This window comes from Sphaerodactylus townsendi, linkage group LG04 (assembly GCF_021028975.2).
Source record: "Sphaerodactylus townsendi isolate TG3544 linkage group LG04, MPM_Stown_v2.3, whole genome shotgun sequence".
NCBI classification, from domain to species: Eukaryota; Metazoa; Chordata; class Lepidosauria; order Squamata; family Sphaerodactylidae; genus Sphaerodactylus; species Sphaerodactylus townsendi.
The window spans coordinates 12,481,922-12,500,649 of NC_059428.1; the positions used below are offsets into that span (position 1 = coordinate 12,481,922).

The following is an 18,728-nucleotide window of genomic DNA, read 5'->3' on the forward strand; positions in this document are numbered from 1 at the left end:
GAGGTGGGATCCAGCAGGTTCTCACAGGCTCACGAGAGTAGGTTACTAATTATTTGTATTATTGCCGAGGGGGGGGTTTACCTAATGGAGTGATTTGGCCCACGTGATTTTTTGCCCTTAGTTATGCCCTCTCCCTCCTCCTCAGCAGTAAGCAGCACAGAACTTGAAGCAGTCCCTAGCGGGAGGTGCACCGGCGTGCAGGCGAAGCCTGCTTGGCGCATTTGTTTCCTTGCCCAAGGTTAGTGCAGCGGCTGTGTCCTTGCCACAGCCCCACCCAGGAATGCCCCGCCCCAGGTGCCCGACCAGCCCCGTAGTGCGCCCTGCCCAGCCCCATTGGCTACGCCGCATTTTGGGAATCCCACCCGCCAGCCATGGGAACCTGTTACTAAAATTTTTGGATCCCACCACTGGGTCAAACTGATTTGTTACGAGGGCTGGATATGACATAAATGTGACTTGGTCGGTCTGGGTCCTACGGGGTGGGGGGTGAGCCCCTAGTAGTCTCCCCAACCCAGATTGGCATGGGGGTGTCAGCTTGTAAAACCAGCTTGGGAGCAGTGGAGGGGGAGGGGGTCAGATCTGGCTCTGAGCCACATATGCGACACCCCTGATTTAAACAGTCAGTTGGAGGGCTGCCCTCAGCTGGAATTATTTCCCCAACATAGCAACTCGCTCAACCAGAATTTTAATCTAAAACTAACCTTTTAAAAATTCTAAAAATTCAATTCAAATAGGTTTCCACCTCACCCCCATTGTACAAAATTAGTTTCTTAAAAGAATTCATAGGGAGAGGTTGTTGTGGGTTTTCCGGGCTGTGTGGCCGTGGTCTGGTGGATCTTGTTCCTAATGTTTCGCCTGCATCTGTGGCTGCCATCTTCAGAGGGGTATCACAGAGAGAAGCCTGTTACACTCTGTGTCCAGTGTTCATAGGGAGTGGGTTGAGAAGGCCGTTCCCAGAGAAGGTCCACACTCAGGGAGAGCGATCAATTACCTCAGCAAGAACTTGAAACCAGACAGGCCTTGGGGAACGTCAACAGGAAGGAAGATGGCTTGGCCAGAAACATCTCACCTGGCCCTGGGGCGGCGGGAGTAGGAGCACCGAAGAAGAAATGAGGATGTTAATTCAGGGCAAGTTCAATGCAAATGCAATCGAGCCATTCCTGTCCTCAAACTTGGGACAGCCTGAAGTTTCCTACTTACTGACCTTGGGGTTTTCAACAGGACTTTACAAAAGTGAAAACACGTGATAAGGATCAGGCCACGTGCTGACCAAGTTGGGGGGGGGGGCGGGGGGATGAACTTAGAAACATAGAGTTGGAAGAGACCCCAAGGGCCATCAAGTCCAACCCCCTGCCATTTAGGAACACACAATCAAAGCATTGGGGTGCTGTGTGGTTTCCGGGCTGTATGGCCGTGTTCTAGCAGCATTCTCTCCTGACGTTTCGCCTGCATCTGTGGCTGGCATCTTCAGAGAATCTGATAGTAGGAATGGAAAGCAAGTGGAGTATATATACTGTGAGGTCAAAAGGTGAGGCTCCCTGAATAGAGTAGCCTGGTATGTGAGTCACAAAGAAGTCTGTAGCCTGGGAGTAACAATGAAGATAGCAAGGTCAATAGGTGAATGCATCTGAACAGAAGTATCCTGGTCTTTGTTTCCTTGGTTGCTATTGTCTATAGTTGTCTATAGTTGTCCTGTGTTTGTGTGCCTCACCTTTTGACCTCACAGTATATATACTCCACTTGCTTTCCATTCCTACTATCAGATCCTCTGAAGATGCCAGCCTCTGAATACAGGCCCTAAGCGTCGGCTAGAACATCTTCCTTCAACCGCCTTTCGAGCTCTACAGCACCCCAGTGATTCCGGCTGTGAAAGCATTCGACAATACAAATCAAAGCATTCCCGACAGGTGGATATCCAGCCTCTGCTTAAAAACCTCCAGACTTACCACCTCCCACATTTTCCCCACCTGCTTTTAACATATGGGAACAGGAATACCTGCCTGCAGTGTGGAAGTGGGAGGGTTAGAGCAGTGGCCGATTAGAGAGGCAACAGTGCGTAGGGGTTAGAGCTTGTGTATCTAATCACTGGAGGAACCCGAGGTTTGATTCCCAGCTCTGCCAGCCCTGAGGCTGTGGAAGGAGGCTTATCTGGGGAATTCAGATTAGCCTGTGCACTCCCACACACGCCAGCTGGGTGACCTTGGGCCAGTCACAGCTTCTCGGAGCTCTCTCAGCCTCACCCTACCTCCTACAGGGTGTTTGTTGTGCGGGGGGAAGGGCAAGGAGATTGTAAGCCCCTTTGAGTCTCCTACAGGAGAGAAAGGGGGGATATAAATCCAAACTCTCCTTCTTCCTTTTGGGAAGGGGGAGGAAAGAATTCACTGCCTTCTTCTCCAAAATTATAGTGCTCCCCCCTCCCCATTATCTAGGCCGCTGGGCCTCCCACTAAACGTGGCCCCATCCTGTCAAAGACAGCTAGACTTAATGCAGTTCAACCCCGCTGAATATCTTTCTCTAAAGATGCCAGCGTTTCGCCTGCTGTGGCCAAATTTTGCTTTCTTGTAGGTAAAAGCGGAACCATTTGGTGGGCGTCCAGGTCACACTCGATGTTATAATTCCCTCCGGATGCAAACAGCGAAAGCCTGGCTGTCGACAATGTATATTTTAACAGGTTTATTTGCATGTGTAAGCTCTTCCCTTATTGTAAATAAATACTAACTGAATCGTCATCTACATCAAGCACTTCGAGGCGGGGCCAGAGTGGAGCGTTTGCGTGTTCCTCTGCGTTGATATTTACTCCCAGGTAAACCCTGCAAAAGACGGCAGCGTTGCTCGTCAAGAGGGGAGAGAGGAGCCCTAACGCAAAAGCCACCTTGTATTTCTCGTCCAGAACGAAGCGCAGTTCCTTAAGGCAAGGCAGAGGCGAATTATGCTGCAATATTGCAAAGGAATCGGCTGTTCTGGAGGTGCACGGATCACGGGGGGTGCACCGCAGAGAGATTACACAATGGGGCTGTATGAGTTGAAAGAAACAAATGGGGGTGCAAAGAACCCCACAACGAGCCCTCGAAGGCGCTCCTGGGTTCTCAAAATGCTTTGCAAAACGACATCTGCTGACGATTATCGGAAACCAACCCCTGGCGAACTGTATCTTGGAACTCAAAGGAGAACACATGGATCAGACCTGAGCAATCACTCCAGAAAAAGAGACACAGGCTCCCATTCAGTGAGGATGCTATGGGGAAGTTGACCTGATCTGCCACCATTCTTCAGACAAGAGCCGGCGTGGTGTGGTGGTTAAGAGCAGGCGTACTGTAATCTGGGGAACTGGGTTTGATTCCCTGCTCTGCCACTTGAGCATGGAGGCTTATCTGGTGAACTAGATTAGCTGGTGCACTCCCAACACAGCTGGGTGACCTTGGGCGAGCCACAGTTCTTTGGCGCTCTCTCAGCCCCATCTACCTCACAGGGTGTTTGTTGTGAGGGGGGAAGGGAAAGGAGCCCTTTTGAGTCTCCTTACAGGAGAAAAAGGGGGGATAGGGATCCAAACTCTTCTTCTTCACGTCAGATTGCTGGGGAGCCCATGGCCAAACAGTGGCACTGTGAACGTGACCCAATGTGAAAAAAGACACTTTTGTCTGTAGCCAAAACCCTACAGACATGATATTGATTTAAAACAGGGACATGCTCAGCTGTTGGACTGGGCAAAACCTTTGTCTTCAACGGCCAGCCAGAAGAGACAAGACAAAGCAAGATGGAATATAATGAGGACTAGAGGCTGATAAAAGTCAATTCTGACATGAGGAATGCATTCTCTGACATCAGCTCTGACGTCAGGAATAGGCCTCTGTGCCGTTTGAAAGAGAATCTCGTTTGAATATCCTCTGCCTCAAACAAAGCACGACCTGTTGCAGGGTTTTTACGTGTACGCAACACAATGTTCAGTGTGCGCATATGTGGAGGATACTTTGGATCAGGACTGCAGCTGAGTTGCAAACCGTGGGGGGGGGGGGTAGAAACATTACCGGGGGTGGGTGGGTTCCGACATGACCTGGGAAAGCTGATGGAGAAAAAAGGAGGCGAACAAATCCAAGATATATACCGCATTAGAATGCATGATGAAAGGTCTGCTACTAAGCTGAGGAAGCCCTATTGTGTTTCTGACCTCCCGGATTTGGGGGGCTCTGGTGAAAGGGACTGAGAACGCAGTTCCTTACAGAAAGGTTGAGTCTTGTTGGACAGGCTGAAAACAACCCCTTTGGTACAGAGGCGGGAAAATCCATACCCGCACAAAAGGCTCTAAATGCACTGCCAGAGGGCAAATCCTGAAGTAGACCGCGAGGAAGGCGAGATCGAGAAAAGAGCCTACCATTGGCTGGGTCCGCTTTGTTCCCACGACTGTTCCTTTTATTTCCAGAATCGATAAAATCCCAGAGCAATAGCAAGACACGTGAAAACGGAGGCTGTAAACAGAGGACAAAAAAAACACAACATTTGCGCCGGCCATCTTAAAATGCTTTAATCTACCTGTGGAAGAATGGGGTTTTTAAAAACCTCGGTGAAATATTGAGCACGTCGCCAAGGGGGCTCCGAAACGTCAAGCCACCACTTATCAACTTGGGGACAACCCCCCCCCACTCCGCCCCATCATCCACCCAATGAAGATGCCTAGACCAAGAAATATAGCTGATACCAGAGCCAAAAACGCCATGATTGTACGAAGTCACACTGCATCATGGGCCAAGTGTTAATGAATTCTGAGTAATGAGTTAGCGTCTCTCATATGCAAAGGAAGGTTTATGGAGGAGAAGTCGATTTATGGCTACCAATCTTGATCCTCTTTGATCTGAGATTGCAAATGCCTTCTGAAAATTGCAAATGCACTGAAAATTCACTGGCTAGTGAAGTAGCCCTGCCCACTCTCATGAAAGCCACACCCCTTTTGCGAGGCATGAGCCAACTTCCTCTTAAAAGGTGAGGGAGGTACCACGGATGACTTTGCATAGACCAGAGCCAACTGGAGGTTATCATCTGCTGTACTCTTTCCCACCAGAGGACAGTAGATTTGTATATTAATTCGCCATTTCCTGGACCTTCTTTGTTCTAGAATGCTCTGCTTGGGTCCTAGTGCCTACCTGGTTCTGCCCCCAAGGCACTAGGTGTTGTGAGGATAAAATGGAGGAGAAGAGAATGATAAGAGCCACTCTGGGTCCCCACTGGGGAGAAAGGCAGGGGTATCAGTGAATTAAATAAACAAATAAACAAAATGGTGCATGAATCTGCATTTTAGCTGGTCTTCTACCCCCAACCCCTCCATAGGCAGTGGAGACAGGCTTTGGAAATGAGCCCCATAATCACTTTTACAAAGACAAATATGTTTAATTTCTCCAAAGAAGGCAATCAACGATAAGAACATAAGAACAAGCCAGCTGGATCAGACCAGAGTCCATCTAGTCCAGCTCTCTGCTACTCGCAGTGGCCCACCAGGTGCCTTTGGGAGCTCACATGCAGGATGTGAAAGCAATGGCCTTCTACTGCTGCTGCTGCTGCTCCCGAGCACCTGGTCTGCCCTAAGAACATTTGCAATCTCAGATCAAGGGAGGGATCAAGAATGGGTAGCCATAAGATCCAACTTCTCACTCCATTGCCCACTTTGCAAAGCTATCCAGGTTGAGTGGCCATCACCACCTCCTGTGGCAGCATATTCCAAAGCACCCATCAGCGTTCGCGTGAAGAAGTGTTTCCTTTTATTAGTCCTAATTCTTCCCCCCAGCATTTTCAATGAATGCCCCCCTGTTTCTAGTATTGTGAGAAAGAGAAAAATTTCTCTGTGTCAACATTTTCTACCCCATGCATAATTTTATCGACTTCAATCATATCCCCCTCAGACGTCTCCTCTCCAAACTAAAGCGTCCCAAACGCTGCAGCCTCTCCTCATAGGGAAGGTGCTCCAGTCCCTCAATCATCCTTGTTGCCCTTCTCTGCACTTTTTCTATCTCCTCAATATCCTTTTTGATATGCGGCGACCAGAACTGGACACAGTACTCCAAGTGCGGTCGCACCACTGCTTTATATAAGGGCATGACAATCTTTGCAGTTTTATTATCAATTCCTTTCCTAATGATCCCCAGCATAGAGTATAGATGTACCCACATAGATCTACCCACATACCTGCCAAGTAACGTATCGTGTCCAGCTTGTTCGATTCCATGAGCGTTTTCAGGGCCGCGATTTCAGCGTCAATTTTATTACTGACTTCTGTTACGGACTTGTTGGTGCTTGAATCCTAAAAACCACGAGACAATCTTAGACTGCCCCCCACTTGGTAACAACAGTTTAATATACACCGCTTAAATAAAAGGGAGAGGATCGAACGAGATAAGAGGAAGATGACGGATCTTCCAGCCTCTTATTCATGCACCCATGGCCTCAATTTAGATCAGGTCTGTGCAGGAAGGGGAGGGAGGCCTTATTCTAGGGGTCCCCAACATTTCTGAGCCTTTGGAATTTGGGCACCTTTGGAATTTGGAGGAGGAGGAGAAAGAGGAAGCAGCAGCAGCAGCAGCATTTGGATTTATACCCCACCTTTCTCTCCTATAAGGAGACTCAAGGTGACTTACAAGCTCCTTTCCCTTCCTCTCCCCCCAACAGATACTTTGCAAGGTAGGTAGGGCTGAGAGAGTTCTGAGAGAACTGTGACTAGCCCAAGGCCACCCAGCAGGAATGTAGGAGTGCGGAAACACATCTGGTTCACCAGATAAGCCTCTGCCACTCAGGTGGAGGAGTGGGGAATCAAACCCGGTTCTCCAGATTAGAATCCACCTGCTCTTAAGCCACTCCAGCACGCTGGCAATTTCCAAAGATCAGTTAGAAGCCCTGTTGGACCGGAAGAAAAAGGGTTTGGATTTATACCCTGCTTTTGTCTCCTGCAAGGAGACCCCAAAGGGACTCACAAACTCCTTTCCCTTCCTCTCCCCACAACAGACACCTTGTGAGGCAGGTGGGGCTGAGAGAGTTCTGAGAGAACTGTGACTAGCCCAAGGTCACCCAGCAGGTTCATGTGGAGAAGCGGGAAAACAAACCCAGTTCACCAGATAAGAGTCGGCTGCTCATGTGGAAGAAGAAGAAGAGTTTGGATTTATATCCCGCCCCCCCCTTTCTCTCCTGTAAGGCGACTCAAAGGGGCTTACGATTTCCTTCCCCACCTCCCACCTCCCAAACACCCTGGGAGGTGGGTGGGACTGAGAGAGCTTCGAAGAACTGTGACTAGCCCTAGATCACCCAGCTGGCATGTGTTGGAGTGCACAAGCTAATCTGGCTCACCAGATAAGCCTCCACAGCTCAAGTGGCAGAGCGGGGAATCAAACCCGGTTCTCCAGATTAGAGTGCACCTGTTTTTAACCACTACACCATGCTGGCTCAGGGACGGCCTTGGCCTCCGCCTGGTTGTTGGCCCTCCAGAGGAAATGGTTGGCCATCGTGTGGGACAGGATGCTGGACTAGATAGACCGCTGGTTCGATCCAGCAGGGCTCTTTCTGATGCTCTTCTGAAGGCCTTGGCCTCTATGCCCTGTTATTGATCCTCCAGAGCAGGGGTAGGGAACCTGCGGTTCTCCAGATGTTCAGGAACTACAATTCCCATCAGCCTCTGTCAGCATGGCCAATTGGCCATGCTGGTAGAAACTGATAGAGAATGTAGTTCCTGAACATCTGGAAAACACCACTGGAGTTCTACTCGAAAAAACTGGTTGGCCACTGTGCACAACAGGATGCTGGACTAGATGCACCACTGGTTTGATCCAGCAGGGTTCTTCTCATATTATTAAGGTCTTACCCAGTGGTGGGATCCAAACATTTTAGTAACAGGTTCCCATGGTGGTGGGATTCAAACTGTGGCATAGCGCCAAAGGGGCTGGGCGGGACACGACGGGGCATGGCCGGGCATTCCGGGGGCGGGGCATCACTGTGCGGGGCTGTGGCAAGGATGCAGCCACTGCGCCCGATCCTGGGTGGGAAAGCGAGATGCCATGGCGAGGCACCGCATGCCGGTACATTTCCTACTAGACTGCTTGAAGTTCTGCATGCTACTGCTGAGGAGTGGAAGAGGGGCGTAACTAACGCAAAAATCGTGTGGCAAAATCACTAATTAGTAACCCCCTCTCTGCACACACAAATAATTAGCAACCTACTCTCGGGAACCTGTGAGAACCTGCTGGATCCCACCTCTGGTCTTACCCAAGGGCATGCAGCCTAGGTAATTCTTTCGGTCACCTCTCACATTGACTATCGCAACCTCTTCTTCTGTGGCCACCCAGTCACTCCTTGGATCCCACACCCCTTTATTCAGATCTTGCCCACTGAAACCGTTTGCTTCTCCTGTTGTTCTGATCATTTGGACACCTCCCCCTTTTCATTCCCACCATCAGTTTCCTCTCTGCTCCCGGATCTGGTGCCGCTCCAAATGCTTACTTTCTTATGGAACTCCGTTCCGGCTTCCATGAGTTTTTTCTCTTGGTCTGTGAACTGCGACGTTGGGGGGGAAAGAGTTAAGAAATTACAAGGCTCAGAAAACACACACACAGGAAAGGGGGCAGGAAAATTGGGGGGAGGGAATACGCAAACAATTCTTTACCATATCAGTCACCCTGCTTCTTTCCAAGTTTATGTCCAGTTTGTTGTCAGCTCGTATTCTGCTGGTTTCATTCTTTAGATGAGAATTTAAAAAATAAATAAAAATAAAGAGTTGAATATACACATAGCCACACAAACACGAAACTGCTTCACGTTAAAACGCTGGTCCACCTCTGCAGATCTCCAGGGCCCCTTCCGCACACGCAAGATAATGTGTTTTCAAACCACTTTCACAACTGTTTGCAAGTGGATTTTGCCATTCCGCACAGCTTCAAAGAGCACTGAAAGCAGTTTGAAAGTGCATTATTCTGCATGTGCGGAAGGAGCCCAGGTTTCCAGGAAGGGAAAACTACTTCAAAACGCCCATTCCCCTATCCTTTAAAAAGAAGTACTGTGGCTCGAACTCGGAACCTTCTGCATACAATACGCAAGACCTGAGCCACAGCCCTTCCCTAGTTCAGAAGTGGAGTGCAAATGCTTACAAAACTACTCTTCCCATCTAACTATACAGGACACCCAGTTCCCAAATTCTATCCCTCTCTTCAGAGGTTAAGAAGGAAAATCCAGAAAGAACAGAATTTGCTCACAAGGACCAGAATCACAAACTTGTAAACACCCCCTAGTTTTAACTGGCATTTTTCAAAACCCAGTGGGGATTGTAAATGCTTATGCAGTAGAGCAGTGGTGGTGAACCTTTGGCACTCCAGATGTTATGGACTACAATTCCCATCAGCCCCTTCCAGCATGGCCAATTGGCTATGCTGGCAGGGGCTGATGGGAATTGTAGTCCATAACATCTGGAGTGCCAAAGATTCACCACCATGGCAGTAGAAACTACTGAGCACCTATTGGACACAGTGTGTAACAGACTTCCCTCTGTGATACCCTTCTGAAGTTGCCAGCCACAGATGCAGGCGAAATGTTAGGAACGAGATCCACCAGACCACGGCCACACCGCCAGGAAAACCCACCAGAGCCTATCGAGCACCTTATTTTTGATTGCAAGTTGATAGAAACTGAAAGGCATAATTTCATTAACCCAACATTGACGAAATATTCTGGAAGAGAAAGGAAAACCCTCATCCCAATTTCGGTAAATGGAACAAAGAAATAATGGCAAAAGTAGCCAAATTTGCTTGGCGGTACTGTAAAAATAAAGAAAAAAGAGAAAAAAATTTATGACGAGACTTGAATTTTAAGGATATTATTGATTTTTAAATTTTTTTTAGCTTTACTGATTTTAGCTTTATTTTAGTTTTACTGATTTTACTTGTAATTTTAGCATAGAAATGGAAATGTAACTATGGATTTTAGATTAAAAGGGAACGATTTTATTGTATTGGTTTTAATAACACTTATAATGCCAACTAATTGGCTTTGTATATGCTAGTCTCCGACCATAAACTGTTATTAAATCAATATGTAAACATATGAAGATGTCTTATAGCTAGTGGTGGGATCCAAAAATTTTAGTAACAGGTTCCCATGGTGGTGGGATTCAAACTGTGGCGTAGTGCCAATGGGGTTGGGCGGGCCATGATGGGGGTGTGGCCGGGCATTCCGGGGGTGGGGCATTCCTGGGCGTGGCTGTGGCAAGGACGCAGCCACTGCGCCAGTCCTTGGGCTGGAAACGAATGCACACAGGCGCAGGCTGCCACGCATGCCAGTGCACCTCCTGCTAGACTGCTTCAAGTTCTGCGCGCTACTGCTGAGAGGAGGGGCGTCACTCAGGCAAAAATCACGTGGCAAAATCACCAATTAGTAACCCCCTCTCGGCACACACAAATAATTAGTAACCTACTCTCGGGAACCTGTGAGAACCTGCTGGATCCCACCTCTGCTTATAGCGCCTTGTCCTATCGGTCTAATTTTCTCCAGCCGAACTGGTTGACGCTCCACACAAAAAAGGCAAGAGTGCAATCTGACATCATGTATTTATTCACAACCCTCAAATATTCTGCTTCCTCGTCGGGTTCATTTCTTGCCCGATGAATGAGGACTCGAAACCAGGGAAGGAGGAACTGCATTAGGCTGAGAAAGTCATCAGCCGCAAGTTCACACCGGAGTGAGGAAACATGTGAGTCTCACAATCTGAGGTTTGCTCCCCTTGCAAGCTATTTTGGGTTTCTGAGCAATGTCTGAGTCCCTGCCGAACTGTTGGAAGGACTCTGGTCAACTCACCATGAGCTGCTGTTTAACTTGATCCAATTCGATTTTCATTTTCTAGGTACCCAAACAAAAAAAGAAAGGGAGGGAGAAATCTGGAGTTAACTGAGGCCTTAGCAAACAAGAAAGTTACACAATGGGGGTGTTTGGGCCGACAAGTCACAGCTAATTTATGGCAGCCCGATAGGGTCTTCGAGGCAAGAGAAGTTCAGAAGTGGTTTACAACAGCCTGCATCCATATGGGCTAAGAGAGCTTTGAGAAAACTGTGACAGGCCCAAGATCACCCGGCAGGCTTCATGTGGAGAAGCAGGGAATCAAACCTGGTTTCTCCAGATTAGAGGGTGCTGCTCTTAACCACCACACTGTGCCCACTCCCAACACAATATGTAGAAACTGGGAACTCTTAGGTTGATGGACGTGTCCGGCCTGCTTTGTCTCCAGAAATGTGAAAATCAACACATGTCATAAAACCGGACTAGAAACCCCCTCCTGGGTGACCTTGGGCCAGTCACAGTTCTCTCAGGACTCTCTCAGCCACACCTGCCTCATAAGGTGTCTCCTGTGGGGAAAGGAAGGTGATTGTAAGCCACTTAGAGACTCCTTAAAAGTAGAGAAAAGTGGGATATAAAAACCAACTCTTCTTCTGCGTAGCGACCCTGGTATGCCTTGGTGGTCTCCCATCCAAATACTAACCAGGGCCAGCCTCCTGGTATGAAGTTTCCATTGTGTGTAGGAGGTAATATTTGGTAGGTAGGTAGGTAGGTAGGTAGGTAGGTAGGTAGGTAGGTAGGTAGGTAGGTATCCATCCATCCATCCATCCATCCATCCATCCATCCATCCATCCATCCATCCATCCATCCATCCATCCATCCATCCATCCATCCATCCATCCATCCATCCATCCATCCATCCATCCATCCATCCATCCATCCATCCATCCATCCATCCATCCATCCGTCCATCCATCCATCCATCCATCCAAATCCATCCATCCATCCATCCATCCATCCATCCATCCATCCATCCATCCATCCAATTTATAAACCGCCCACCCCCAAAGGGCTCTGGGCGGTGTACACTAGGCCAAACACAGTATTATATACAATGGCCAAAAACAACAATATACAGAATAAAATAAATTAAAGCAGGTTAAAACAATTTACAAACTTCATAAAACTAGCAGCATCAGTACCGTATATATAACAATAAAGATTATAAAAATATGTGGTGCCCGAACCCAAGGCTGGGCGGCGGTATGAAGTTTCCATTGTGTGTAGGAGGCACCCTCACACCCTGTGACAGAGCAAGACGCACAAAACTAACCGGTTCCCTTGGGAAAGAAACATTGCTAGCTTGGTGAAGGGTAATGGTGGAGGGGGGGCGGGGGGCGGGGGCAGGCAGAGGAATGTCAGTCCCACAAGCAAGACTTGGGCATTAAAGGCTGAGGGGAACAATACCTCATTTTCCGCTCTCAGGTTTGCAAATTCACTCTTCTCAAGGATGACCATATCTTTCCGAATGGAGTCCAAATGAGCCATGATCTGCTGCAATGTTATCTCCTGAAGTAGACAAACACCCGCTTTTAAGAACATACGAACGTAAGAAAGAGCCTGCTGGATCAGACCAGAGTCCATCTAGTCCAGCACTCTGCTACTCGCAGTGGCCCACCAGGTGCTTTTGGGAGCTCATGTGCAGGAGGGGAAAGGAAGGGCCTTCTACTGCTGCTGCTCCTGAGCACCTGGTCTGCTAAGGCATTTGCAATCTCAGAAACATTCCATTTCTTCAGGTGGAAAATATCCATTTGAATGGGGCCACTTGGCACACTACCTGTATTGCTTAATAAACCCTGTTCAAAGGAGAGCCATAATGCTCGCCAGGTTTAATGTTATGCCTCCTGCCTTGTTACATGGCAGATTTAATAAGCAAGAAAAGCCTAAAAGATTGTGCCCATGTAACGATGGCTCAGTTGAATCTCTGGCCCACCAATTACTACACCGTCTCAGATTCAAGGAAATCAGATCCAAGTATGCGAATCTTACTCCTTTACACTTACCCCATCTCCCCGATTTAATTAGATTACACTACTTGTTGGACAACCCTGATCCTTCTCTCTGTATGATAGTGGCAGACTTTCTCCTGGAAATTACTAAATGTCAGTAGATTTCCTTCGACCTGTATTGTATATGCTTTTTAATCCGTTTTTTATTATTGTTGTACTGTTGTCTATGCCAATAAAGGCTTGCTTCTTGGCTTCTCGAGTTGGAAAATATACCATTGAAGTGAAAAGCCCCAGACTCCTCCTCTCTGCCCAAAAGAATGGGACTACTTTTCAGGCCCCAAACAAGAAATGCTCTTCCCAGAAGCCATGTCTGACATCATCAAAAGAGGTCTTCGCCCCCCCTTCCCTCCCCAGTGGAGAAACTTCACAAGTGGCTTTTTTTAGTCCATTTTTAGATTTCAGACCTCAGCATAACTTGAGCAAACCGGTGATAGTGAAAAACGGTCACTTCTGCTTATGCAAGTATATCTCAGCACTAAGGCACTTGGGATTACTTCTTAAGTATTCCCTTAAGTTAAGGTGTCAGACTGGGAATTGGGAAATCCAGGAGCAGCAGTGGCGTAGGAGGCTTATCTGGGGAATTCAGATTAGCCTGTGCACTCCCACACACGCCAGCTGGGTGACCTTGGGCTAGTCCCAGCTTCTTGGAGCTCTCTCAGCCCCACCTACCTCACAGGGGGTTTGTTGTGAGGGGGGAAGGGCAAGGAGATTGTCAGCCCCTTTGAGTCTCCTGCAGGAGAGAAAGGGGGGAATATAAATCCAAACTCCTAGACCACCTTCGCTCACAAACTACACACTTTAAAAAAACAGCATTCCTCTTCATCATGAATTTAAAAAATTTTTTTACATCCCAGTGGGGGTGTCTAAATTTTTTAGAAACACAGACCTGCATAGGACAGGGCTCCCTATTTTGGCTGGAGAAAAGCAGAACGCGGAAAGGAATGAGAGCAAACGCAACCGGTTACCTGCTGAGCTTGGGTGACCATATCCTTGTAGACGGCATCTAAGCTGACGCCAGACAGAGCCATTAAGGCCGACACAATAGTCTGGGCCTGTTCTTTCGCAAAGCCTGGCAGGGGAGAGGAAGGCGCAGGGTTAAAAGAAGAATGCCGTACAAGAAAAGACGAAAACATCCTACAATCCTGCAACTGTAAACACTCAGAACTGGCATTTAATTCTAACACCCAGCATGGATTCTTCATTATATAAAGGCATCCAACTTCAAGAACGAGAGGCAGGGTGGTGTAGTGGTTAAGGTGTCAGACTGGGAATTGGGAAACACAGGTTCGAATCCCCACTCTGCCATGGCCAGTCACACCCTCCCAGCCTTGACCCTGGCAAGCATTTGAATGGGAGACCTCCCAGGAACGCCAGGAGTGTGACGAAGAGAAGGCAGTGGCAAACCACCTCTGAATGTCTCTTCCTTCGAAAATCCAGCAGGGGTCACCATAAGTCACTTGAGAGAAAAAAAAAGCCCTCTAAGAACATAAGAGGAGCCCTGCTGGATCAAACCGCAGGGCGCTGATCTCATTCGGGATCATATTCCACCAGGTAGGGGCCAGGACCGAATAGGCCCTGGCCCTTCTCAAGGCCAGCCGGACAGTTTTTGGGCCAGAGATTACCAGAAGGTTCTCTTCCAAGGAGCGGAGGGACCAACTTGGGCAATATACCGTGTTTCCCCAAAAATAAGACAGCGTCTTATATTAATTTTTGCTCCCAAAGATGCGCTATGGCCATGGTGGCGAACCTTTGGCACTCCAGATGTTATGGACTACAATTCCCATCAGTCCCATGCTGGCAGGGGCTGATGGGAATTGTAGTCCATAACATCTGGAGTGCCAAAGGTTCGCCACCACTGCGCTATGTCTTATTTTCAGGGGATGTCTTATTTTTCTGTGTTCTGTTCGTCAGGCATGCTTCCAAACAAAAACTTCACTACGTCTTCCTTTCGGGGGATGCCTTATATTTCGCACTTCAGCAAAACCTGTACTACATCTTATTTTCAGGGGATGTCTTATATTTGGGGAAATAGGATAGCATCCCTAAATTCACTCTGTTTCCCCTTGTCTCTTTATTTTTGTCATTTCTGGGCAAGGCGGGGGTTACTTTTTTTGGGGGGGGGGTTAATGCTTCCAACCATCAGAAACACACAGCAACTGAGAATCCGTGCATCGAGTCTTCAAAGCATCGATTCCTACAAACAGCCAAAAAGGGGGGAAAACCCCTCATGGCGGCCAGGAAATGTTTCGAGGAGGTGAGTGTGAAAAACTGGGGGGGGCGGGGATGGAAAACGGTTTGCAAACATTTGAGGTGATTGCTGTAGAAAGGGCCACTGACACTGAACAGCAACACACAAAAGCAGATTCCACTGTCAAATACACAACAAGAGCTATAAGAATTTGATCTCCATGTTGCGTTGAGTACTTGCACACTTAATAACAGGATACCAAACCTGCTGAAAAGGTGCTATTATTCTTTGACAGCTGACACACAAGCCAGAGTTGGAATTTACACCAATTAAGGCTCAATTTTCACACCGCGTGATAAAAAAAAGTGAGAGACAGAGAGATACTGCCAGATATTTTTGTTATGTAGGTCTTCACACGCAACGTACCTCACAGATATTCTGCCAGTACGCAGAAGTTGTCCTGACATTTTCTTTTATTTATTATTAAAAGTATTGTCGAAGGCTTATTATTAAAAGTGTTTGTATCTCACCTTTCTATTGTCCATATTTAAGGCTGCGTACAGAATACAATAAAATCCAACTATAATAAGAAGAGTTTGGATTTACACCCCACCTTTCTCTCCTTTAAGGAGACTTAAGGTGGCTTTCCTTTCCCTTCCTCTCCCCACAACAGACACCTTGTGAGGTAGGTGGGGCTGAGAGAGTTCTGAGAGAACTGTGACTAGCCCAAAGTCACCCAGCAGGAATGTAGGAGTGCAGAAACACATCTGGTTCACCAGATAAACCTCCGCCACTCAGATGGAGGAGTGGGGAATCAAACCCGGTTCCCCAGATTACAATCCACCTGCTCTAAACCACTACGCCATGCTGGCTGTTTTGCCAATAACAGTAAAATTTAATCCAATAAAACATAAAAAACACAATAAATTAAAATACCATAAAAAAGTCAAAAGCATAATAACCTTCACCTAAAAAACCTAAATCACTTAAACACAAGCGAGGCAAAATGGCTCTTTTGCCCAGAGGCCAAGGAGCAGGGACAACACCACAAACAATAGGAGAGGTGTAGTGGTTAAGAGCTTCGGACTAATATCTGACAGATCCAGGTTCGAATCTCTACTCGTGCCATGGAAGTTCACTGGGTGACCTGAGACCAGTCATACTGTCTTAGCCTAACTTACCTCGCAGGGTGGTTAAGAAATGGAGGACAGAAGAACGATGTTAAACTGTTTTGGGTCCCAGCGGGGAGAAAGGCCGAGTAAAGAAATGAATTAAAGCAAAGCCTTCTTATTCTTCCTCCATAGTGAAGGATCAATGCGACAGTAAAGATGTGATCTGACCGCTCAAGCACGCCTTTGCCTCACCGTGCGCTTCCAGGTCTCGCACTAGGCTGTGGGTGTCAAAAGTGAGTTTCCGTTGCTCCAGAGGGGTTATTTCAACTCTCCGGACGTCGTACGAACTCACAGAAGCAGTGACGGCAAAACCTGAAACGCAAGAGATGGCAAGGAGTCCAGAGAAACCGAAATGGGGGTGCAGAGTGTCATCAGTTTATGGAACTCACCGCCACAGCATGTAGAGAGGGCTGCTAGTTTGGATGATTTTAAAAGGGATCAGGACAAATGCATGGAGAACCGGTTTCTTAAGGGTCATTAGTGCTGATGGTTCAATGGAACCTCCATGTTCAGACGCAGCATACTTCATAATGCTCACCACTGGGCAGAACAGCAGCAGAAAGCTTTTTATTTTATTTTATTAAATGTACTACCCCGCTCTTTCCAATCAAAGGCCGGGCTCGGAGCAAAAATATATAAAGCAATATAATGTGCAATTAAATGAGCATTAATTACTCAACCGGAGAAGAATCTACTACACCTCAGCTACTAAAAAGAACGATATTCATAAATCCCAAGTGCTTCTTTAATAAATGTGTGTATTTAATAACAATCATGCATGCTATTAAATACACGATTTATGAAATAAGCAAGTGGAACCAGCAAGACACAATCAGAGAAGGACCTACTGACCTAGCGACAAAACCCCTGCTGATCAAGAATGAAACTTCCTATTCATACTTCTTAGAAAGGAAGAGAATCACATTTGCTGATTATAGGGCCGGCCAGGCATCCACAACTATTCTGAAGGGCAACAGAACCGTGGGGGTAAGCATCGATAGAAAGGAATCAGCAGCCAGACTGGCAAAGAACGGAGCTTCCACGTTCAGGGGCAGTATACCTCCAACTTGACCATCTTGAAAGCAAGCGCCAAGGGACTGCAGTCTAAACATTCCTGTTTTCGTACAGTTCTCCCTAATTCAGTCAGGGAATGGCAAGGACTGTATTCCGATTGATTACTTATTTAGTTTTACATGCCAGAATAAGCCCAATTTAAAGCAACACTTAAACCAACATATCAACCTCATTTCAAACCACTCAATTCAACCGATGGCAAGACACGTGTTGAAAGAACGGTGTTATCCTAAGGGACCCGTGTGAAAATACAACCAGGGTGTTCTAAGCAAGGAACAGCGGCCCCATTTGCAGCCGTGCAGCCTCACCACGGCAGGTTTCGATTCCAGGCATATCTTGAGTCACTGTCAAAGGCTAAAGGCCGATTCACACATTACGCAGTGACAAACCCGGGTTTGCAAATGTATGTATATTTAGGAGGGCCCTACAGCTCATCCCTTTTTTTAAGACCAAAGAATCAACACGGCTTATACGCGATGCCCGTGTTTGCTAGGTCCACAGCACGTGACAAACGTAACGTGTGAACGGGACCTAACTGTTGATCCCGGGTCTGACTCTGGGCAGGAGCTCAAATACCTTTCCGGGGTGTCGCATGGCTGCTTCGCCCGAGGAGCCTGGCCCCCAGCCCCCCAAACCGCAGCATTTTCCTCCCCTTGGAAAGAAGCCCCATGCAAAAGAAGAGCCGGGAAGCGCCGCACCAGGGACCCGCTTTCCTCGCCAGCGGTCGCGGTGCTCGCTGGGAAATGTAGTTCTTTCCAGGCACACGGGTAGTTCTGACGCCCGCCTCCCGCCCCGAAGCATTCTGGGAAATGTAGGCAGCGGGGATTCACCCGGGAGGCGAAGCAGAAAAGCTAAATCAGAGGAAAGCGGAGTTGCTTCCCTTCCTAATTTACATGTTAGGAGGGTCTATTTTAACCCCCCCTCCCCCAAATCTATTGGTCTGGTTTTATCCTGCCTTTCCTCCAAGGAGTTCAGAGCTACATATTTGGCTCTGCCTCATTTTGTTTTTACAGCAACCCTGTGGGGTAGACCACTATTATTGAGAAACAGTAACTGGCTCTATCAGTTCAAGGACCAGGAGTCGTGGATTTAAGGTACAGGAAAAGAGATTCCACCTAAACATTAGGAAGAATGTATTGTCGGAGGCTTTCACGGCCGGATTCAACTGGTTCTGGTGGGTTTTCCGGGCTGTGTGGCCGTGGTCTGGTGGATCTGGTTCCTAACGTTTCGCCTGCATCTGTGGCTGGCATCTTCAGAGGGGTATCACAGAGAAAAGTCTGTTACACACTGTTCCCTCTGAACCGACTTCCCTCTGTGATTCACCTCTGAAGATGCCAGCCACAGAGGCAGGCGAAACGTTAGGAACCAGATCCACCAGACCACGGACACACAGCCCGGAAAACCCACCAGAACCAATCAGGAAAAATGTCTGGATAG

At 47.8% G+C, this 18,728-nt stretch overlaps 1 protein-coding gene across 3 annotated transcripts; it reads right to left on the reverse strand.

Moving 5' to 3' along the window:
- Window positions 1-4,385: 4,385 nt before the first annotated feature.
- CCDC90B (coiled-coil domain containing 90B) lies at window positions 4,386-18,015 on the reverse strand. Of its 3 annotated transcripts, XM_048495210.1 has the most exons (9): window positions 17,868-18,015; window positions 16,410-16,529; window positions 13,823-13,926; window positions 12,256-12,357; window positions 10,813-10,854; window positions 8,633-8,704; window positions 8,470-8,523; window positions 6,172-6,286; window positions 4,386-4,463 (listed from the first exon to the last, which is right to left on the reverse strand). In XM_048495210.1, exons 1-9 carry the CDS (start codon window positions 17,959-17,961, stop codon window positions 4,408-4,410), a joined length of 759 nt encoding a protein of 252 aa, XP_048351167.1. In that variant the 5' UTR covers window positions 17,962-18,015; the 3' UTR covers window positions 4,386-4,407. The 3 variants fall into 3 exon arrangements, with proteins under 3 accessions (XP_048351167.1, XP_048351168.1, XP_048351169.1); XM_048495211.1 differs by lacking the exon at window positions 8,470-8,523; XM_048495212.1 differs by lacking the exons at window positions 16,410-16,529; window positions 17,868-18,015 and adding an exon at window positions 16,227-16,390.
- Between the last annotated feature and the right edge of the window lie 713 nt (window positions 18,016-18,728).

Bases quoted from the DNA above. Each gene is read 5' to 3' on its own strand.
- CCDC90B (XM_048495210.1), bottom strand. From the start codon at position 17,961: ATGGGGCTTCTTTCCAAGGGGAGGAAAATGCTGCGGTTTGGGGGGCTG. The intron at 12,358-13,822 runs GTAACCGGTTGC...TGTCTACTTCAG, and splicing joins TGGTCACCCAAGCTCAGCAG to GAGATAACATTGCAGCAGAT. The intron at 8,705-10,812 runs GTGAGTTGACCA...TCTCATCTAAAG, and splicing joins AAGTTAAACAGCAGCTCATG to AATGAAACCAGCAGAATACG.